A 23,822-nucleotide genomic window follows, 5' to 3' on the forward strand; every position below is an offset into this window, starting at 1 on the left:
ACGTGTTGGCTGTCAGGTGAATGAACCCTGGGTCAGCTTATGGGTCTGATAAGACGGAAGGAAACGATGCTGGAGCCAACATGTAGTTCCAGCTTCTGATTGGTCTGTTTCAGGGTTTTAAACATGTGACTTCCTGTTGGAGTCATTGCACTCACTCACGTAGCCAGGCTCCTATGACTCAAATCCACTCAGTGACATTTCACACCCTTAATGCAGGGGTGGGGAACTCCAGGGCCGGTGTCCTGCAGGTTTTAGATAAAAGTGATTTAAATGATCTCAACATGTCTTGAAGTTGTCCAGAGGCCTGGTAATGAACATGTGATTCAGGTGTGTTGACCCAGGGTGAGATCTAAAACCTGCAGGACACCCGCCCTTGAGTTCCCCACCCCTGTGTTAATGGGTAACTTGGGCTCCATTTGTTAAATATAAACCTAATTATCTGTTGACATCCCTGATAAACTGATTGTTAGCATTTAATAAATTCAAAGATCTGCAGGAACTCTGTGGAATAAAGTTTGTCAGGTTCCTTAAATGAGATGTGGAAACTCCAGTGAGGACATTTCAGTTTCAGATTTGCGTCTTTTTGTAGTAAATCTCACCTCTAATCTGCATGAAGCAGAGGAACTTGTTTCCTACTTAGTCACCACCACCCAAAGTGAAAGTCTGCTTCAGATCCGAGGTCTCAGGTTTCCCCTCACATCTTCCAGGCTGCCCAGTGTTCGAGACATCAGCCTCATTTTTGATAAACACTTTGTGGTGCTCAAAGAAATCGAGAGCCTCTAATCCCATTAAAATATCCAAAAACACTCGTGCTTTTTTCATGCAGGGACTATTTTCTTTCTGTTGTCTACATCCGCTCAGTGTGAGCCCTTCATCACAGGTAAAACTTTAAGAGCTGCAGTTCCTCCAACGACCGCTTGGAGGCTCCATAAGTCTCCACCTTTATATGATCTTTATTTAATAACTCACCTGTTTGAAGCTTCGAGTTTGGTGGGTGACTCCAGGAAGTGTGCTGCAACTTCAGTGACGTGCAAATATTTTATTAACCTGTGTCTATGTGTTGTGCTCAGCTTGTGGACGCTCCGTTCATCAGGATTCAAACCTCTCCAAATATGGTCATTTAATACCGTCACTCGTGTAATACCGCTTTGAACCACAGGGTGGAGCAGCGAGTCAGTGCTGAATGCAATCTAAGGTGTGGGTAGTCATCTGTGCAAAAAGCATGTTAGTCATGCTACTGATTCCAGCGCAGACAGGTCGTTTTTCTGTGTGAGTGCATCATTTCTGTTTTAAATAGAAACCACACAGATCATCTCAGAGTTTTACATTTAATGACATTCCTTCCAGACGACCTGTTTGGCAGCAGTGTTCAAACTGAAGCCTGCAGCAGCCGACATGAGTGCAAGTGTGCGTCTGCAGACCCGTGTCACCCAGCCTGCAGATCCTCGGGGTGATTAATTAAAACCAGTTTTATCCAACAGCTTTAAAAATATTTATTTTAAGAATTTAAATAATTACATCATGCCAGAGTATTTTATTATGAATTTATTATTTAAAACAGACATTTTAAGGTTTTTAAATCAAAATATTAAATATATCTGACTGCACTGAAACTCAAACTCAACGACGTGCTGACTCGAACAAACTGTTTTAAACAGAAATGATGCACTGAGATGAAACATGGAGCTCAAAGCTCGAGAGGAGGGTCGCTGCCTCCCTGTGGTCAAAGTGCTCGTTACATTTTTCAGTTGTTATAAAGCAGCAGTGAGTAAACTCAAACATTACTGAACCATGTCTCTCCGAGTACAAAAATATTCCAGCAGCTGGTGGGCTGCAGCTCCGACCTGCTTGAACGTGGCAGCAGCGGAGCTAAACTCTGAGCAACACGTGAACCATAAAACAGCGAGACGCCGGCGAGCTTCTGCTCCAACATCGAGAGCTGAAGAGGACATCAGAGACAAACATTTAAATAAAACCCAATATGAGCTCATCAGCTGACCCTCACCTGTCCGTCCACCATTAACCCGAGCCTATCTGTGCAGTGACTGAGGACCTGTGACCTCTGACCCAGAGCAGAAGCATGTGACTGATTTCAGGGTGTACCGGCCCTTTAAACACGGGTGAACAGAGTGTCGGGGGAGGCGGGCATTAGAGAAATCTTTCCTTGTTTTTATTCATCACACATTTAGAAAATGAACCACACTATACAAATGTCCACCGTTCGGTACAGAGACTCCTGCTCGAACCCACCGACCTCGCTCTGACGCGACCTCAGCGGCTCCTCCTCCTCCGATGCAGTGGCGGACTTTAAGTTACAGGACCGGCGTCGACCTGGTGGGCGTGCGGCAGCAGCGGCCCGGGAGACTCCGCTCTTTATGCTTACGTGAGAATCTTTTTCGTGGTCGCTGTGGCGCAGGTAGGCAGTAGCATGCAGAAACCTTTGGATGCGGCTCTCCTCTGATTGGCTGTAGGCTATTTCATCACGCTTATGTAAAGGGGATGGGGGTGGTGATTGGGGGGCGGGGCTTGTTTATTCCTCTCAGTCTGTGGTTGTTTTTTTACAGTATGACAACAAGGAAGTGAGCGTTCGAGTCGCACGATGAGGCGGGGACGGGCGAGCGTGAAGAAGGGGTTTCCCGGTTCCGACAGGAGGGGCGTTTTCGTTCCTTCATCTCTTGAGGCGAGAGGAGCGAGCTGCCCCTCCCCCCCTCGGGTTTGGTGGCGGTCATCATCAGGGTGGTCACGCTCAGAGGGATCCACACTTTATTACTCAGACATAAAATAAAAAATAAAAAACAAAAAAGATAACAAATTAAAATTAAACTAAGGAGAGCCGGCGGCGACAGGCGGGCAGGTGGGAGGGGGGAGGGCGGGTGGCGCTCAGGCCAGGTAGCTGTACGTGTCCTTCTCGCCGTCCACTCGCTCCAGGTACTCCTTCTCGATCAGGATGTCGATGCATTTCTGTCCACGGGGGAGAAAAAACACTCGTCACACTCTGAGCCACACACACACACACACACACACACACACACACACACACAGGTGTGCGTACCTTGATGACGGGGACTCGGGGTTTGAACCGGGATGACAGCTGGTTCAGGACCTCAGCCAGGAGCTGCTGGTGCTTCAGGACCTTCCTCATCTTCATGATCCTCACTATGGCAGCCTGCAGGGGACACAGGAGCGCCGTGTGAGAGCAGGAGGGCAAATCTGACAGCTGGCTCCATGCATGGAGCCTCGGAGAGTCAAACTGATTCATGCCCAGCGACGGCGCCTTTTACATGTTTACAACATGGGAAATATTTTTAGGTTTTAGCAGCAGATCCCCCATTTTTTTACATTTACAGAGTGACTACAGCAGCCGTCTGAAGAGCAGCGGCACACGTCTCCAGTTTTCCCGCCTTCACAGGGTCGACCGTCTGGTTTTGTGTGTTTGAATCTGATCAGAAAATATTTTAACAGTCACTGTTCTACAGTTTCAGACGAGCTCACCGTAGCTGGGATCATACACACCGTTACTTTAACGCAGATACGAATCTTTAGCAAACTGATTTGTTTGGATTAGAGGTTTTTGCTTCTGTCACACATTCAAACAAACGTTTCCTCGTTTGCTCCTGATGAACTCTGAGATTCTTGTTGTGCGTTTCTGTCTGTGTTCATGCTCTTATGTTTGTGGGTCTGTGACTTTTAGGGGAGCAGAAGCTGCACTGAACCACTTTATGTCCCTTCATGCCCTCATACAGCTCTGCTGGAGACGGAGGAAAAGCTCAGTGTTTGGTTTTTTCAGCATGTTTTAAACGTGATGCAGAGGGTGGAGTGGAGTGGAGTGGAGTGGGAGCTGCACCTGGATGAGGAGCTTTCGATCCTCCTCGATGTTCTTGTGAGTCGTCTCCTGCTCCTGTTTCTGCTCCGTCTTCATCGGCACGTTGATGTTCACCCTCAGCTTCTTACTGCGCAGCAAACAAGAGCAACAAGCTTCAGCATCCTCCTACATCACAGGCACACTTTTATTTAAGGCGGATTTAAGGTGGAGCGTGTCTCACTTCTTATATCCAAGGAAGAGTTTGATGACCGTGTCGGACTTGAACTCCACCTCGTCCACGTTGGCGTTCTCGTCCTCCAAAACCTGACGGACACAAAGTTTGGATTCAGCATCAGGTCTGCCATTACTAAAGCGTTTCTATGGAAACTAAAGACCAGCCACACGTGAGGATTTCACCTCCGGACAGAAAGCGTGACTCACCAGCAGCTTCGATTTTAACAGAATCTGAAGAACTTGAACCAAAATGTCCTGAAAACAGAGCAGAGGGGTCAGAGACGCCTGCTCCGCGGCGACAGAGCAGCACGAAGGAAGGCGGCGGTGTTTGTGCGCTTACAGTTTTGATCTGTGTGCTGTCAGTGAGCTGTTGCACCGTGTAGCTGTCCTCCGTGTTGTACTGCAGCAGGATGGCCATCTGGAAGGTGGAGGCCTGCAGCGTGTACCTGTCAACAAGCACAGCAACAGTAAGGAGCGGCGTGGGCTCGGCTCCTCGCGGCCGCCACACGTACCTCACGACGGTGCGCTCAGAGCTCTGCAGGTCTGCTACCAGCCTGAGAGTCACCACAAAAGAAGAATTCAGCACGAGCCTCAGATTCTGCTCCTCTGTGTCACAAATGCCTTAAAACCTTTCAGAGGCACCAAATACTCACTACAGTCCACGTGTGTATTAATCCGCCTCTGAAAATAGTCCCTAAAGTGGTGTTTCATTCACTCCAGTGTGAAATAGAAACTCGGTAAGACACAAAAATACATTTACTGCAACAAACTCGCCGCGCAAGAATCTCAAATATATTTGATGTAACTTTCATGGCTGATCACCAGAGCTGTGGCGCCACAGCGCCCCCTACCTGTGCGCTCACAGACTGCACGCGTACCTGTTCTTGAAGCAGTTGGTGACCAGCTCTCCTTTGGACAGGTGATACAGCCAGGTGAGCTTCCTGCCGCTGTGCCTGCTGGCGTAGAACGCCGTGAAGCGCTGATAGCTCCGCTCCAGCTGTGCAGGAGGAGAGGCAGAGGGTCAGAGCCACGGTACTCAACCTGAGGTCTGCGGACCTGTAAGGGATCTTCTTATTAACACCATTTGTCACGGCACAAAGCTGTGACCCACTTCCACAGTCGTCTGTCTGCACGTCTCCTGTAATCTCTCATCATATTAGGTTTTTATTTCTTGGCACCTTCTGGCAGCAGTCGTTTTCTTAGCGCAGCTTATAAAGCAGGAAAACAAATACCAGGCATATGATTTAAACCCTCCATCCACACGTCCTTCAGCTGAAGGCGTTTAAAAAGTAAGAACAAAGTGTTGCTGATGTGTCACCACTCAAACGTCCACACTGAGCTTTAAATGTTTAATGAGGAAATCAAACTGTCCTTGTTTTTACAGGAGAGATTTAGTTAAATACTGAACTAGAGCTTCAAAGATGTACGTTTCAGATGCTGCCGGATGACAAAACCTACGACGCGTTAAATTTACCAGACACGAAACATTCATGAGGGGAAAACTTTAAGTTGAGGAGCAATATCGCTTCACTTTTCAAGGTTTGGTTGGAAAAGACATTCATGTCTTTGAACTCCTGGGATCAATAACTCATAAGCAACATTATGAAAACACCTCCTCCTCCTCCTTCATGTCACACCATTAAAGCAGTCGAGCTAGCAGCTCGTTTTCATTACCAGCAGCACTGCTTGATCATGTTTTTATGACTTATTGATCCTGTGAGATGAAATGTGGGAATCCTTTTCCAATCGTACCTGGAAAAGGTGGAAGCGCCTGCAGGGGGGAGAGGTTTCTTTATCAAATCACGACTTTGATCTTCAGAAGTCAGAGTTTTATCTCTGAAATCAGCAAGAATGAAATTAGAAAAATGAATTTTAAAGCGTGCTGGATTACCTCTGAGGGCAGAGCGAAGGTGCAGGACTGCTGGAAAGGCCAAGAGCCGGAGCTCAGAACCTGGATGCTGAAGTCCACTGTGACACAAACACAATGAAACTGCGTCCATCTTCACATACATGTGAGACTTTATTTTGAATGTGTATTTGATTTAGACAGCTGTGTGTGTGTGTGTGTGTGTGTGTGTGTGTGCGCGCGCACTTACAGTCCAGCGGCTCAGAGTTGGTCAGGTGCTTCTTGAACTGCTCGTTCAGGTCCTTACTGACTCCGATGTCCTGGAACATTCGCTGCAGTTTGGACGTGTACTCAAAGCCGCACGCTTGCTGCGGGAGGAAGAGAAGAAGTCAAAACAACCCTGCAGACGCCCCACACCCACACACACACACACGCTGCCTGGAGTGTGTAACGAGTGCACACGCATGTGATTCCGACCTTGAGTTTGGAGATCATGCTGGCCTCGGCGTCGTCGCTGGCGCTGTTCTGGTGGACCAGACGTTTGGCCAGCATCTTGGCGTAAAACTTCTGGAAAACGTCTTTGTCCTCGATGTACTTGAACACAACCATCTAAGAGAGGAAACAGCGTGGAGTCTTTGGTTTCACTGCAAAACTAAGACATCACCTTACAGAGAAGCTCGGGTCACAGCATCTCACCACTTGGTTCAGAGTGTCCTCCAGTTCAGCCTCCTCTGGGTTTTTGGAGCTGAAAAGGAAACAAAAACAAACAAAATGTTGTTTTCAATCTCATTTGGAGGTTAAATTACAGACAGGCAGATGCTATACTATTGTTCAGCCTCTGAAGCAAAGCTAAACCATCCCTGTGTGGATGAAGTAAACACTGTCTGCTCAGCTGCATCACTCTCACACTCCTCAGCTGCTTTTAAGCAGCTTCGTCCACCTCGCCGCGCTTTGAAAAGAGTCTTTGTTTTTGTCCTGAGTTTAACAAAGCAGTCAGGATGCAGACGCCACTCAGAGTTACTGAACCCACAGAGAGCGCAGTCCTGCTGGGGAGAGTCCCACAGTGGAACAGCATCCACTGATCAGGAAACAACAGCTGCCCAAACAAACCCCTCGTGGCGCACTTCTGTTTGTCACAGAGCTTTTCATCATTCGTTCAATGTTTCACTTTTAGGACTGAAAGTGTTGACTCTGTTTGAAACAGGTCACAGAGGAAGAAGAAAGTAAGAGCTGGCGACAGCACGTTTGACTTTATTTAAAAGACAACGGCAGAAGCCTCAGAAGGAGTCCAGGGAAACTACACGACATGCTGAGCTGCGCGGCTCACATGCATTGTGCACATCACCCACCTCTTCTTCAGTAAAGAGTCGCAGTATCTGGCCAGCAGCTCGGGAGACTTGCTGGACGACTGAGCCATCCTGGTGACGGCGTTGTTGTTGATGAACCGACCACACGCCTTCAAAAGGAGACAAATCCACGAGTCTAAAATTTCACCTGCCTGTAGGAATCCAGTGGATGACATCACACTGTCTGCTGCCATCTGTTATCTACAGTCTGTGGTTACTGACCTTGTCGAGTGCGGCCACGAAGCCGGCGTCGTTGTTGAAGGCAGACATGACCAAAGCGTTGTACTTCTTATGGACGTCCAGGGTGGTCTGCACGTACACTTTGGGGTCCTGGAAACACACACACACACACACACACACACACACACACACACACACAGGTCAGAGCCTGTGAGCCATTTTTAACATAAATGCTAACGTGTGATTGTCCTGTTAGTACATCTGCTGTGGAGCTCAGGGATCCGCCCACTCTCTCCATCAATCTGCTTTAAAAACTCCAACAAACTCATTTGGTCTCCGTGTGTTTGACTAACAGGCCACACGTTTATCATCTCACTGCTACCTGACAGACAAACGAAGCTTCAGAGCCTCCTCTCCTTCAGTCGACTCCTTACATTAAACTAGTGAGAAACACTGAGGTGAAAAAAAAAAGTCCTGCGTACGTTGAGCGCTGCCTCGCCGCACTTCTCAATGGCGGCCAGGCCCTGGTTGTGGATGTGGGTCTCTAGAAGCTTCTTCAGCTCACCCAGACCGTCTGTGATCCGCGACACCAGGTTGTACATCCGGCCCAGGTCTGAAACACACAGAGAGAAAGCTGCATCTGTGAAACACCAGGTCATCGTTACTGGAGACAAAAGCTTTGAGTTATCCAGGAAAAGATCGATGTTTGGAGTGTGTGTGGAATGCAGCGCGCGCACACACACACACACACACACACACACACACACACACACACACAGACGCACGCACCAGAGGGGATCAGAGCTGCAAAAATATTTCCCTGTCAGCGTCACGGTGCCGTCTCTCCCATCCAGCAGGGAAAGGACACGGTTACCTTCGTTCTTGTCAGCGTCCAGCAGGTTCTGAAACTCTGTGTGGAAGATCTCCAGGTGCTTCTCGATCAGGACTTGCTCACACTTTCGGGCCAGTTCGTCCTGGGTGGATTCATGGAGGTAAACCTGCACACGCCGCTGCTCCTCCAGGAGACGGGCCTCCGCCTGAGGAAACGCACACAGAGGAAGCAGACGGACTCTGGTCACGACGCGGCGCTAAAAGCTCCACGTGTCTCTGCTCGTTCGCCCACAGCTGTTTGCAGCTGGACAGCACAGCGCCTACCTTCTTCATGTACTCTGTGACGGGGTTCTGCTGCAGGAACTCTGTGCTCTCACGCGTGTAGAAACGTTCTGTGTCAGTGAGGAACTGACATTCAAAGTACTCTTTGTACACGGACAGCGTGGGGCCTTTGGCGAAGGCGTCCTCCTCGTTCAGGCCCAGCTCGACTGCAGGAGGACAGAGGTGGGATTAATGAAAGCATCCACATCCTGTTAATACAAAACAAAAGTGTCTACACATCTAATTTAGTCTGAAACGATCCTTTCATTTAAAACAACAATAATGTAATATGTGCTCGCAGACAGCACCACGTGTCACAGTGAGCAACCAGCTTCATTCAGCCCTGTGCTGCTGTGGTTAGCATCGCCCAGCTGTGAGCAGGCATCTTCATGTTAAATCTTAAACATAATGTACGTGTGACCTTAGGCTAATAACTCTGAAATCATTCAAATCATTCAACAGCTGCACAAAAGTCAGTCAGAAAAATCTCCAGCTGGGTTTAATTAGTCAGATTTGAGCTCCTGTGAACACGTGTGCAGACTCCAGCATGGGTAGATGTCATTTATTTATATAAGTGAGACAGGTGAAGACACTGCAGACAGTCTGCTGCTCTGATCACCGACAGCTTTTCATGTTAAACCCAACACATGCTCAGAGTAGCTGCTTGTGAGTCTCCACAGCCTCCGTTCACAGCTCCCACCAAACCAAGTAGAATTTCACATCAGCCTGAAAGTTATGCACAGCTCTCAGTCTGTGTGATCATTGCTGATACTCATAACCTGCTTGTGTTTGGTTACTCCCCTGTTGCACTCGAGGACCTACCATAAGACTGGACAACACCACTGATGAGCCGGGTGTTGATGGTCTCACCGTTCCTCTCTCTCTCTATCAGCTTCAGAACGGCGTTTGTTACCTGACAGGGAGAGAGGTTCGCTTCAGTAAACATGCAGAATTCAGCATTTTAATCACTGCGCTGTTTCTTTAAGAAGGAAAACTGCACACCTGTTTGTTGAGGGGTCGGAATAAACACTCCCTCCAGGTCACGAGTGCCAGCTGAGAGGAGGCAGAGTAAAGGAGAACCACAAGTTTAATAAAACAGTGTTTGCTATGAATCTGCTCCTACTGCGACCTGTCAGGTAAAGCTTTTGTGTAACTGCTGTTTGGGGACAGGTGACGTATTTAACTTCGTCCTGCTGGAACTGCATTTTTAACTCTGTGCATTCAAACAGAAAGGAACTGTCAGACTTACCGAGTATATCTCGTAGATGCCCTTGCGTCCCTCGTCACACTCTCGTCTGACCCAGTGGCGGTTGAGGTAGGCGCAGATCCCGTTAAGGACCTTACTGGAGAAACGGTAGTCCTCCCACTGCTGGGTGTAAAACTTCAACACGCACTCGTCCATCAGATCCTCGCCATCCTGCGGACGATAACGCGGAAAGCAAAGGGAGGAGGAGTTGAAAGGTGTCCGTGGTGCCCTCGGTGAGGCTGCGACTGGTAACCATGGACTCACCTTGAGTAGGCTCGTCAGGTAGTTCTTCAGGAACTCCTTGAGCCGCTTGTAGAGCTCCAGGCCTACGAACTGAGCCCCGCCTGGAGTGGTGGACTTTTTGGAGGGCTTTGCTGGAGGCACGGAGCCCCGGCCCTGGCTGGACTGGTGGACGCTGGTGCAATAGTTATATACATGTCTGATCGAAGGGTTAAGGTGCGCACGTCACATCAGGGTAACCGCTGCATTCCTCACATCTGGCTGCTTGTAACATCAAGAGCAAGTATGTGAGGAATGTCCTCGGCTGTCGCTCTCTCTTTTCTGCATGAAATCACAGCACATGTGCACAGAGCCCAGTTTAAACCTGGGCCGTCTGCAGGGACACGACCGCAGCGTCGAGCTTCCACGGCCGGGTGGACTTTATTTCATACTTCAGGGAAATGTGCAACCTTTAGCAGGAAAGGTGCACGAGGGGATAATCAGCTCTTCAGACTTTACGCTCACGTCCCCTGCAGACGCATTTTATGGACTTAAACCTTTTCTTTTGCACAGACAAACTTTATAAAGCTTTTTGAAACCAATTTTTAAAACCTACTCAAAGGTTGGAGGGAAGATTACAGTGTGAACATCAAGCTCAGGGTCGGTGAGTAATCCAAACCCTGCAGCAGCATATCAAAGACTAACCTTGTTGTCAAGCTCAGATATTCTTTCCCTGAAGGTCTGTTTGGCCCCGCCCACCAGGGCGTTTATTGTTAAACATGAACTTCTACTGAGAACAACGTGACCTTCATCCCACATGTTCCCTGTGCTGATGTGTTTGTATGAGAGTCACCAAACCTCCAAACATGGCTGTCGGAGGTTTCAGTCTGTCACTGAACGCGGCGCATCGTAACGAACGCCAACGTCAACGTCTGATCACTGGACTCGTAACTCTCAGCATCTGTTTGCCTTTAGAAACCAAAACCTGTGTGAGGACGTCAGAAGAGCTAAAGCAGAGACAGTTGAAGCAGCGATGCCACGAGATTACCACTGAAGACATGTTGATGGTTTTTCTATTTATGGCAGGAGATTAAGAAATCTCCATGTTCTTCCCTTTAGCGTCCCTGAAAATGAAATCACTGCAGGCTTATGAATATACGCCAGCTATCTCAGCCGTGGAGGCACTCGTACAGCGTCTGCCTTGTTTGTGGTTTGTTTCTTGGCTTCTTTCTAAACGTGTGGAAAAAATAAACCAAATCTTCTTATTTTCTATTTAGTCTTACAGTTCGTTGTAAGTCTGGATAACAGAGCGTCTAATAAAGAGTCAATGGAGCCAAATGTCTTCAGCAGAAAGTGAAATTCTTTCAAACACAACTTCAACCACACAAACACTGCTCTGAATCAAAGGTTTGCTTCCTGTTTGCTCCGTGTGTGAAACTCATTAATGGAACAAACGACTAGAAAAAAGTTTGTGCTTCGGAGAAAAGGAAGTAACACACTAGTGAGATTAACCATCTGAAACAAACACACACGGAAAATTTGCTGTTAGGTTGTTAACTTTTAGCACTAAAGGGATATTGCAGTTCTTAAGGCAGCCACATTAATGATTAGAGGCAATAGAACAGAAGCTATGGCTGCTTGAATGAAGCAAAAATCCTGATCAGGGTGATTTTGGTTAATAATGTAATTCAATTTTTCATCTGCATTTTGTTTTTAAAGTGCCAAATCACAACAACAGCTGCCTCAAGGCGCTTTATTCACAATAATGCAGAGCAGACAGAAACCTGATGATTTAACACAATTATTGCTAAACATCAGTTACTGCACCTGTGGCTTTGTACAGGGGATTTCCTGTAAATAAAACAAATAAATATGTATTTTAAAGAAAGAGGAGAGGGTGGTGGGGGTTGGAGGGGAGTCAGAGACCGACTCCACCGCAGGACACTTGCGGCGAACACAGCCCAGCACGGCAGCAAACTCGAGCGACTGCAAGCTGACGGCCAACTGCCGCGTCCTGCCAAAAGAGGACCTAAGATGTGAGCAGGCCAGAGCCAATCCGGAGCAGCTGAAGCCAACCGTGAATAATCCTTCCACACCTACGGAAATCTCCAGCTTTACTGCCTCTAGATAGATCCTGTTACGCCAGTGTCAGAGTACTACTCCGAATGCTTACTGATTGAGCCTGCTCCTAAATGCCCTTCCTGCCTCTTGCTCAGTAACACACTGGTTTATCACACTTAATAAAGCTGGTTTGTATGATCACACACACTCAGCAGCACCCGCAGTCACACAGGATACGTGTAGAGTTCCATGTAGCGTGACTTGGCCATGCTTTGCCGCGTGTACACCTGCTGGATGCCAGCCCGCAGGTCGTCCCATATCTGGTCCAGGCCTATCTGTTTCAGTCCGTGTGGGTTCTGGGTCCTATTTGACGACATCGTGGTGGAGCCCAGTGTCCTCTCCGCTCCCTACCAATGCCCTCCCTTTCCTGCTCCAGCGAGCGTGTGCTCCTCCCCCTGCGCCTCCTCTCCTTCGCTTGATTTCGGTCCCAACTGCCTCGCTCTTTTCTCAGAGTCTGGAGTCCATCTGGGGACGATGGTGGCGGCCTCGGGAAGCTGTCGTCGGTTATGTGAGACGGGAAGGGGTCCCACTCTGCACGCCTGGGTGGCGCTGTCTGCCACTCCTCCACCTAAAAGCTTCGGAAGTCTTCACCAGATGACCTGCAAAGAAAACGAAGAGACACAAAAAGCCACCTGATTAACAATCTTTGACTTAAAAATAAATAAAAGCTTCACCAAAACTTGTGTTTTAAAGGATTCCCTTCATACATACGGCACTGAAAAATCATTGCAGCAGCCCTGCTGGTGATTAGCCAGGTAGGTTACCTGGATTTACCTTGTTGACACCTGGATCTGAGCCAGCAGACACAATGCTGACCGGACCCAGCGTCAGTCAGCTAATGAGATTAGTCACTACAGCGCCTGCCTAGTTTCCCTTACCACAGCCTCACTGTACACGAACTCCACATCCACAGTCAATAAGGGTTTTTTGGTTGCTAGGAGAAACACACAAACACAATGACCTACATTTATAACCTGTGTTTGCTTTGGCAGTATGGGAATGCATTCTGGGAGATTCTAAATTAATCAGAAACACTGAATTGTCATCTTGAAGGGCTAAAAACAATTAAACAGGCCTGTTTGGGAGTTTTTCAAACCACTGGCGTACTACTGGACAACTCAGATCATATTTTGAAAGTCTGGGAAGTCAACAGGCAATTTATAATCGAAAAAAAGAAAAAAAACACTGGCAAACAGACCAGATAAAAATTCAGACTGGCACATTCATGAGGGGGAAAAACCTTGTAAAGTCTTGTCTTAATTATACGAGTAGAAGAAAGGTGTTGCTGGGGTTGGATCATGCTTCGTGCGAGGTAGTGAATTTCTTTCCAACTTTGGGACGTGAAGCCATGAGGTTCCTAGATTCAGGAAGGAGTTTAAAAACCCATCCTGTGGGAAAGACTGAGTCACGACTATCGCACCACAAGGAGGGTAAACATCGGCAGCACGCAGAGGCCGGATCATTAGGGATAACAGAGAGACCTACAGCTGTAATTTCATCCCTGCTGACAGGACACGAGCAGGAGGTAAACCAACGCCACGGTTTGCAGCATCAACATCTCTGAAGCCACAGAGAGACCGAGACACTAGGAACAAAGCAACCAGGTCTGAACTACAATCCACTCGACTTACTGGCTCTTTGTTTTGATTTACAATCACAAGCTGAAGAATATGTATGTTAGGAAACGTGCACAGGTAGCAGTATGTAAGCTAATAAGCTTTTTGAGCATATGTTCTGTGTTTACTGCCATCATCCTGTCAGGAAACAAAGTCTTTCACCAGCTGCAGCCCTTGCAGCTGCGATTGAGTCATCACTTGTAAGGACGTGGTCTAACAGAGACCAAAGCAAACTTATAAAGAAGATATCGTGGGACAGAAGGCAGAGTAGATGAGGCTGCTCTTAGTTACAGAGGCCTTCAGCTGAGAGCTGGACACAAAGACTAAACCAGCACATTTGTGTTGAAGTCCCGATTGAAACAATAAAATCTGTCCTCAAACATCAAGTTCATGAAGTTTAAGTCACATGAGGCTAATAAACCTGTTATTAGCATTATTTTAGTATAAACAGCTCTATTAGTTGGTATAATTACACGAACTACAGTAAACAAACAGTGTTTAACTTTTATGAACATTAGCTGACCATCCAGGAACAAAAGGTTAGGAAACATGACAGATTGTTCGATGGACTTTTGAAACTCTGCGGGGAAACCACAGAAGTGAAATAAAGAAAAGCTGCTCGGCACGAACCTTGTGAGTTAACATTTAATGTTATGTTTAAAAGAGAATGGGTAATCATAAAAAGACACGGCTCACTGCTAGCCCATGTTTATAATTCTGATTATTTGAGAACAGACATGAAGAGGGAGAAAACAGACTGAAGCTGCTGCTGTGTGACTGGAGGAGGAAGAGGAGGGTGGACGGGCACAAACTGCTGCTTCGTGTAGGCAAGCGCTGCTATATTTAGCAGGAGCAGGCATGACCACTCACGGCTATCAGGGCCAGATATTCAGGACGTGACACACGCGAAATCGTCTGTTTACTTCCTTCCAACGACCAGTCTGGGTGATTGCAGGTCGTCTCAGCTACAGCTCTGCTTCTGAAGGCGTAGAAAATGAAACACTGGAAATGGGTCTTTGATTGAGACCTTATGTGAGCGTCTAACAGGCAACTGCTCAGATATAACACGCAGAGTTCCAGCAGAAATGACCGACTCGTGTTGGCTTCTTTCTAGAGCAGGGCGATATGACCAAAAACATTTATCACGATATACATTTGAAAATTTGCGATAACGATATAACTGACGATATAATTGACACCAGACAAAATACTTTACAACTCCACAACTTTATTTGTGCAAAACAAACATCAGTGTGTTTTCACTTAAACAAGCAGCTGTTTTATCTGCATTAAAGTTATATAAAACTGTAACAGCGCAAATTCCTGTCTGACAGTTTAACCAAAAGGCATTTCCAGTGGAAACTGGCCGACATATCCTCAGCACAACCATGTATAATATCCACACAACTTAAAAAGAGCTTATACACACACAATACGGTAACATTATGTTGAAGCACAGTACGCATCACTCCGCGAGGCTCCGCCTACGACAGCTGTAATGCTCCGACAATCCATCAAGCGGTGCGGCTTCGTAGCTCAGCAAAGTCGTACTAAAACATGTGACAGATTTTCGAGCGCCGTGCACATAAAATCGTTTCGAGGTCAGTAAACACAACCAGAGTTCATACATAAGGCACACGGGATTATAAGGGGCTCTGTCAACTTTCAGAAAAATCAAAGGATTGATTTTAAGTGTGCTGTATTTTCCAAAAAACACTGTAATAACGACGGCCCGCTAGCATGCTCTACCACAAATAGTGCTTTGTTGTGTGTCTGATGGACGAAAGCTAAACCAGTTCCAGTGAAGCTGCAGCATTTTTACAAACCAGTTCTGGTTCATTGGTTTCATTTAACAATCCGCTTTCGCTCTTCTCATTCTCCATCGCCGCCATGCTTTTCCGCCATGTGTGTATGAAAACAAAGGCACTGCGCATGCGCGTTTTACCCATACTCCATCGCCATATTTCATTTTCTTATCGTTGCCCAACATTACACCGGTATTACCGTGAATGGTATGATATGGCCCAGTCTTACCTCTTTCTGACTGGAATCACAGTAAAACTCACTTTTGCACTCACTTGAGACACAGCAGTGTGATGAAGATGAGCGCTGACGCCACTGAGGAAGATCCTAAACACAGCACTCAGCTCCAGCTCAGCTTGTTTCAGACAGGGGACGTACCCAAGGGGTTATTTTGATCTGTCAATCATGAAAAGCTGCTCTAGTATAACACTAAAAATAGAAATGAGTGTGATGTCCACTTCACAGCAGCCTCGCGTGTTTCTTTTTCTTTTACTGAGTCAAGCTTTGTAACCTTTTGGCTCCTCTTCAGCAGATCCTCGCTTAAACGCAAAAGGTAGCCCCTACCTGAGCTGTTGCCGTGGCAACTGGGGCAGACAATACCTGTGAAAACTCATTGGACCACAGCAGGTAAGAGTGTAAGAGCGCTCAGTCTCCGCCATTTCCTGTTCTTGCAGCGGTGAGAAAGGTGCCCTTCACGGCGGCGCTGTGATCAGCTTTCAGATTCCCACAGCAGCAGGTATCCAGTGCCTGACCTATAATCAGCCCCACAGCCGTGTGACGGCGAGTAACAGGAAACGGAAGCTCGCAGAGTGCTTGTTGTGAAATGGGAATCCCAGCCCACGGTTATCAACAACGCCTCTGTGTGCAGCAGGAAGGCAGCGGAGCTCAGAGGTCGTGACTCGTGTCAGCGGACAGCTGACCCAGATAAGTCTGAACCACAGACAGCAACAAGGCCCACAGGAGTCCACGTCTGTTTATGAAGAAGCTTCATGATGAGGAACAACAAAACGCCGCTCCTCTTCTTTGGACTTTAAGGTCTCAATGCAGGAGACCGCCGAAGCACCACCTGTGGCTTCCCAAGCGGTTTAAGTACATTATGCTACTGGCCGCTAGGCACGCTAACGAGCACACTGACAGGTGCTGCATTTACCATATTCTTCTCACTTAAGGCCTCTAATCATACGGTTTATGTACAATAATAAGTTAATGTGGTTTATGCTTGCTTCGCCCCTTGCTAATAAGCCGTGTGCACCAAAAGTGGCGTCACAGTTGCTGGAGCGCGCTGCAGTTTACTCTGCTTCCTGTTTCAGCTGCTTCTACTCCAATAAAAGGCTGAGGTGGATGTTTTTCCCTGAGAAGAAACACGCATCATTAGGAGACTGCAGCGAGCGCTCGTGCACCAGAGGGGTCATCAGATGGCATCATGGCAACCCTTACTAACACAAACTACGCATTTCTAAAATGGCCCTGCTGAACAGCATTCTGGGTAATGCTAACAGTGTGCTGGGGACTGGGCGGAGCTCATTCAGGAACGATGAAGAAAAGAGCAGACTTCAAAGAGAGCCATCTCTGCCACTTTTAAACAGGCAGACTTGTTTCACTTCATTTCTTCTTCTGTCCTGATTTACAGGACAGGACTGGAGGGGCTTCAGCACCTCCAGGTAACCAGGTAAGTCAAGAACAACATGTCACTCAAAGTTTTAAACCAGGAGACAGAAAATCTGTTCCACAAAGGTATTCATTCCAAAATGGAGCTTAATGAGCCAGATGTGAAGAAGTGTGAAACAGCTGTCTGGGTTACTCCGTTTGTTTTCCTGTCCACCGTTTCTAGAACTTTTAGACAACTTGGCTTTGAAATCCTATGTCAGTCCTGTTCATTAAAACGAGCATTTCCAAAGTCAGAAGTGTATTACAAATACACTTTATTACCATTCACTACTTTGACAGTTGAAAGTCATTTTAACTGACGCAGCCCAAAAAGTTTCTCCCAAAGTCAAGATTACAGTTACTTCTTATCAGAGACGACTGCAAACGGTTAAATGCTTTAAACCAGCAGCACAATCAGAATAAACCAAGAACTAAAGTCTCTCGCTCCACAGCACTTATGGCTTCAGTTCTAGTTACACGTCAGTGTGAACAGCGTCTCACAGACTTTGTACTGAAGAGTTAACAGGTTTATGACGCCTCTGTCGAGTCAAGTCCAGAAATATTTGCTGCAAGTTCTTACCCTGCTCGGCTGCTGCAGAATAACTTCAAAGCCTCCGTGAGCTTTCATATCAACCTCTGCCTGATGATCACCTGTCCCACAGTGTGGCCGACAGGTAAAGCGACTCCTGAAGTTCACAGCTCACCTGCATGTTTCTGGTTTCTCAGCTCGAGCAGAGCGCGAGAGAGGTTTGCTGAACGGGAAGGAAGCAGGAAGAAAGAGCAGGGAACACGCAGTGCTCGGTAAATCAGATTAGCCCAGTATCAGTGTGTCTGGGACAGACTCCACAACCTATTACCCTACATTTACCAGGAAACAAACCACCGCCAAACACACCAACACCCGCCAGCGCGCTTCACACACCACCTAGAGTTCACATGGGAGCTTTACCAACAGAAGCAAACATTAAAAATCATCTGAGCCACTGTGACATAAATCTGCTTCTGATGAGCACGCAAACAAAACTTCACATCCAAGGATCTCAAACATCAAGCAGACGAACCCTCAGAGTCCCAGATGACACAACAGGATCATCTTAACTCGTGTGACCAAGGGTACACATGTACATGTACAGCTATACTTTTAAATCATGTTTCCTAAAATGAATTCATCATGTTTACAGTAAATGATCCACTGCTGTGGTGAATTTTGTTATTTTTAAATTACAGCAGATTTATTTATTTGCGTGGATTTTTTTTTTTTTTTTTTAAGTGAGGACCACCCAAAGAAAATTCCTTGATTTAATTTACATAAGCATGTCAGCATAAGCAAGTTTAATAACCCACTTGTTAAACAAGGTAAAACTTCAGCTCCCAGAGGCCACCTGGGGCAGGAAAACCTTTGTGCCACTATTCTGAGCGCACGTAAAAAAAAAGTTTGCAGGTGCAAGTGTTGCATTTTGAGGAGAAAATTATTTTGATGTAGTCGGTGATTTTTTGTCAGTTCAGCCTTTTATATGTTTAACCCGAGTGACCCGGTCAGCTGGTGGGTAACAGGCATCTCTGAAAACGTTAGAGCTCTTATGCAAATATGTGATGTCTTGATGAATGGAGCAGGTATTAGAAGTTTACACAGAAACATTCTCTCCTGAAAATATCTTAAAAGTTTATTTTGTGACACAGACAGAGTAATATTTCAAACTCCGCCCCTCTGTGTTTCTCCACCACTGCCTCGTTTGAGTTTCGGACAAATGGATTCAGGGATATTGCATTTCGTCATTTCGAGCTGATTGGAGACCAGAACAGCCAATCAGATTTTTTTGCATCCAAGTCTGTGATTGGCTGGTTTTGTGGCACAAACATAACGGTGTAGAGAAAGAGTTGAGCGCACACGGGCAGAAATGTTGAGAGCGCGAGCAACACGTTGTGAGCGAGCGCACATGCAAAAACTGAGCGAGAGGGGCTGTTGGTGTGTGTGTGTGTGTGTGTGTGTGTGTGTGTGTGTGTGTGTGTGTGTAAGTAAAACAGCAAACGCTGAAATACATTTTTTGCACGCAGGAATGAATTTTGTTCACTCAAATTCAACTTTTCTTCGCTCAAAATACAACACTTGCACCTGCAAACGTTTTTGCGTGCGCTCAATACAGATCTATGTAGAGTTTGGTGACACTGACTGAACTGTGTCGCAGACCTGGACAGAAACTATCACTGATTCCTGTCAGTGATGCAGTGTGAGGTTTATTATAGACAAAAGGTATTTCCATCTCTTCTGGTTATTATTATCATCAAGGACATTTTACAGACATTATGAATCAGACTAATTTAGGAAATAATCAGCACATCAGCCAATAACGGAAACATTTGTTCCTTTGTGCTCTATGCACTGATGCACACCCTGGATCAGCCTCTACGCTGACACCAACCTAACCAGACTGATTATGGCCTTTATTAAATCTATGCTCAGTTCACTTATGTCAGCTCCTCTCAGTTTGAGCTCATGAAACTTTATATTAATATCCTTTGAAGTATGTAGAAAAACACTGATATCAGGCTGGTACACTCATATCTGTGTATGTTCACGTCAAGTAAAACTATATGCTGTAGATTTCCAACACTGATATTAATGTGAACAAATAGTAGGTTCAGTAAATTTAACCAAACATGAGAAATAAGTACACGTTTCCCTTTCCCACCTTTAAATCTCTTTATTAGCCATTTCCAAGTATTCCTAATGACACCGTCCTGTTTACAGACCGCGTCATGTCCACAGAGATCACAAGTCATCTTTAACAGGCAGATTTCAGGCGTCCATGCTGAGCAGAGAATGGACGAGACATCTGAACTCAGCATGAGGCAGTGAGCTGTTGTGAAAGAGCCCATCATGAGGAGCAGAGGGCAGCCAGAAGAAAAAATAAATCACTTTACATGCATATTTCCCATCATGCTACACACGGAAAAGCAACATAAGCCTGAAAGCCACAGATCGAGGGATATCCAAGTGCCACAAACAGCTCCACGGCATCGATAAACGTGTCAGGAGGAAGGCACACAGGCTGCATTTTGCGGTTATTTCAAGCTATAAAGAGGCTGACCGAGCTCAAAATATGACCGAGCATTTTCTTTGTTGTGTTTTGCCCTGTGGCAAATCCACCAAATAACCACGCAAGTGAGGAAGGATGGGTGTGCAGCTATTTCATCGTGGTTACTATACAAACCTACACTACACCCTTTATGCTGCCCCCGAGTTCTTCCTGTGTGTTCACTCTCAGCACAGCAGGTCTGCAGGTCAAGGTCAGCATCAATATTCAGCACTTGTTAAGTTATTCATCAGTGTGCAGCATTACATTTTCCATATTTCCAGAACATGTTTCACTGGACCATTTTTCCATTACACCATACACTCTTAGCTGGCTCCATCTACAAAACAGCGTATTAGTAGATTTTGATGACTAATATAAATAAAAACTAATTAGCTACTAAAGCTTTAAGATAAATGTAGTTTAGCACCTTTTCCACTCGCCCTTGTATGCTGCTAGAAATAGAGAGCCGAGGCTTCACGTTGCTTAAAACTGAGCCCAGTTTATTGCTTCTTTTGAGGAATCTGTGTCGAGCTCCACGGAGTCGAGGAAGAGGACAGGAAGTCAGACGCAGAATCAGCAGAGAGAATGAGCTCAATTTTCAAAATAAAAGACCCCAAGCAGACTAAGCTCTTCTGAAACACCTGGAACATGATTACAAAGCTGGAACAAAACTGCATCAGTCATGACACCAAAGACACACACCTGGTGTGTTTTGGGGGTAAATCTGCCACAGACAGAAGCCAAACAAGACGTCTGTCTGTTTACGGGCAGATTTCATCTTCCTTTCCAATCCCACAGCTTTGTCACTAAAACAAACAGCAGTGGATGGGAACAGCTGAGGAAGAAAAACACTTTTCTTCATGTTCAAGCTTGCTGATCAGGTAACACCTGTAAAGGTCTAGATTGTGATCAGTTTCAAGTCAAACCTTGTTCTTTAATGTACGTCTGCGTTCATTTTAACCCTTCTGAAACCCCACGTCTCTGAGAGACCGATGGATCAGAGAGAAAAAGCCCACCGCCATCAAAACGGCAGAGCAGGACACAAGTGAATAAATGCTGACGTCGTCGTCAGGCACTTGCAGAGGCGAGGCCATAGCTCTTAGATTCAACACAAACTTACAGAATTAAACTTTAGCACCACCTTCAGCGATGTAACAAGACTTTTCAGGCTGCTCTTATAAAAGTGAGCCCTGCTCCGGTTTACAGTTCATGCAGATCTACAGTCACAAATGTGAAACAAACTCTTCGCCTTCTCTAATAAACATTTCCTTATTTCAGTACCTCAAACACTTCATTTCATGGTAAACCGGCTGAAACCAGCATGAAAAGCAAATCAAGCAAAGGTTTGATTCACAGGTGAAGTCAGCTGCAAGGAGCCGGCCAATCAGTGTGCTCGACGTCATTTTTAAACTCAGGCCATCAAGTTTTGTTGAACCTGCACGTGCTGAACAAACAGCGTTAGAAACAAGATGACCTGAACTATCAGACACATTTCAGCTTTAAGCAAAAGGGTCAGTAAAAAGAGCAGGACAGTGACAGGTTCAACAGAAGTGGAAATATAACTGCTCTTTGGCACCTTTTGTGTTTAGACTCTGAAGATGGTAAAAAGCTTTAATGTCTTTAGCCCACTATAATAAAGGCCTTTTGTCACCTGTTGGTCTAATAATACGTTTTCTTTTTTAATAAGATTAGGTGATGCCTCACTTATGAGGACAAGTGTACATCAAAATACAATAATCAACACTATTCTTCAAAATAAAAGCCTGATAAAGAAAACTAGCAGGCCATAAACCCAGGGAAGAAACATCTGTCTTTTAAAACTCCTCTGAACCGCAGCATTTTAAAACTGCGTGGGGGGGTCAGCTTTAAAATCAATATAAAGACAAACTCAAAGTAATAAGGTGATTCTGATTACACAATTTTAGTCAAACTGAGCCAATTATTTCACAATTACATACTGCCGAAGACGCAGATTTATGGAACAAAGTTTAAAACTTAGACTTCACCATAACTTGAGTCTATTCCGAAACCTTAAAACAGAATTATAAACAGACGTTTAGATTACAAGTCACCGTGCAATCCCACAGTTACTCATGAAAGCAATGAGTCCACACACACTGTCCATGTAACAAAGACATATATGAATAGAAAAACAGACATTTGACGACTATCGGTTGTGGATTGACCTCCAGAGGCATTGAAGCACTGTGGGATCATGTTGACGGACCAGAACAAAAGACAAACATCCAAAGAAAAGCTCTGACTGTCTGAAGCCTGGAGGACTTTTTAAAAAGTGCTCAGATAACATGATTCAAACTCCTTAGACTTGTAAAAACTCGGATTTTGCCTTATTTAGATTTTTATGTTGAATAAATCGCTGCACACATTTCCCATTACTCCAGAAACACAAAGGAGTGAGGTGTAACTCAGACTCGTGCTGTATATTGTCCTGGATCCTGACAAATTCTAGGACTCCATAAAAGGGAAGCAATAATAAGTGAACTAAACTAAAGAGTTAGAATCCGGTACAACTGCCATCGACTCTTAATATCTCGTTTTAATGATCAGTGTCTAAAATAAGTGCACTGTTTAAATTAAGGAGAACTGTGAGGACGTATATCCAGGAATCTCGATTAGTATGAAAACAGACCTTTTCCAACAGCTGCTTCGCTCTGGCAGCTCAGTGTCAGCACTACCTCTGACTCCGAGCTTCTCCTAATATCTCAGGAAATGAGCGACCGTATCGCTGCTCCGCTCCACCAGTTGTTCCAGGAGTGTGTCCTGTTCGAATGACCAAACCGCACCGCACGGTCCACGGGGCTGTGCTCGAAAAAAACCTACCCCCAACGGATACTTGGGTATATTTTGAATATAATGATCCCCGGCGTCTGTTAATTTGGAAAATATTCGCTGTGATTATTCCCCGGAATGGAGTCAGGCGCTGCTACGCAATACTGCTAGCTCCCATTAGCCTCTGAGGCTCGATTAGCCTGGTAGCTTCGTCTGCTGCCCGAACGATGGATGGACCAGCTTCAAATCAAAACACAGCCTCTATGTGACCCACACTTATCAATCGCTTACACACATGTGTGGTACTTGGACTGTAATCAACATAAAGGCTGTCTTCTCACAGTCAAAGGCAGAGGCCAGGACAGACTAACAGCCTGGTGTAAAATGGCAGCCTAGCTCCTCGAGCTTCTCAATAATGAGTCAGGAAAACAGTTCGCTAACCGCCTAGCATTAGCCTGCTGGCTCTCCGCTTAGCAAGCTGGGAGGAAAAAAATCTCCCCCGGCCCAGCTCGAAAATGTCACCTTACCATTTTAAGGCAGTCCCAGTCACTTTGTAATCGCCGGATGAGTTATTTTTCAGTCCCAAAATCGGTGTCCCGCCGCCGTCTCCGAGTGTGTTTGCTGTCGGTTGCTAACTACGACTGCTGCGCTGCTTCGTTCGCACAAAGATCAGCTCACAGCGCCGCGGCCACTGACTGCAGTTGCTTTCAGGCTCCCTCGGAAATACGCAAGGCACCGCCGAA

At 46.1% G+C, this 23,822-nt stretch overlaps 1 protein-coding gene across 1 annotated transcript; it reads right to left on the reverse strand.

The window, feature by feature from the left end:
* Positions 1-2,148: 2,148 nt before the first annotated feature.
* On the reverse strand, positions 2,149-23,800 carry LOC309714131 (cullin-1). Its single transcript, XM_082546325.1, has 22 exons — positions 23,607-23,800; positions 12,324-12,745; positions 10,071-10,245; positions 9,810-9,977; positions 9,563-9,613; positions 9,383-9,473; positions 8,564-8,727; positions 8,283-8,445; positions 7,891-8,021; positions 7,451-7,558; positions 7,232-7,338; positions 6,579-6,627; positions 6,360-6,491; positions 6,133-6,250; positions 5,928-6,004; positions 4,915-5,033; positions 4,377-4,482; positions 4,244-4,291; positions 4,044-4,126; positions 3,845-3,950; positions 3,053-3,166; positions 2,149-2,961 (listed from the first exon to the last, which is right to left on the reverse strand). Exons 2-22 carry the CDS (start codon positions 12,461-12,463, stop codon positions 2,881-2,883), a joined length of 2,331 nt encoding a protein of 776 aa, XP_082402451.1. The 5' UTR covers positions 12,464-12,745; positions 23,607-23,800; the 3' UTR covers positions 2,149-2,880.
* Between the last annotated feature and the right edge of the window lie 22 nt (positions 23,801-23,822).

This window comes from Aulonocara stuartgranti, assembly GCF_965226115.1.
Source record: "Aulonocara stuartgranti genome assembly, chromosome: 9".
Classification (NCBI taxonomy): Eukaryota; Metazoa; Chordata; class Actinopteri; order Cichliformes; family Cichlidae; genus Aulonocara; species Aulonocara stuartgranti.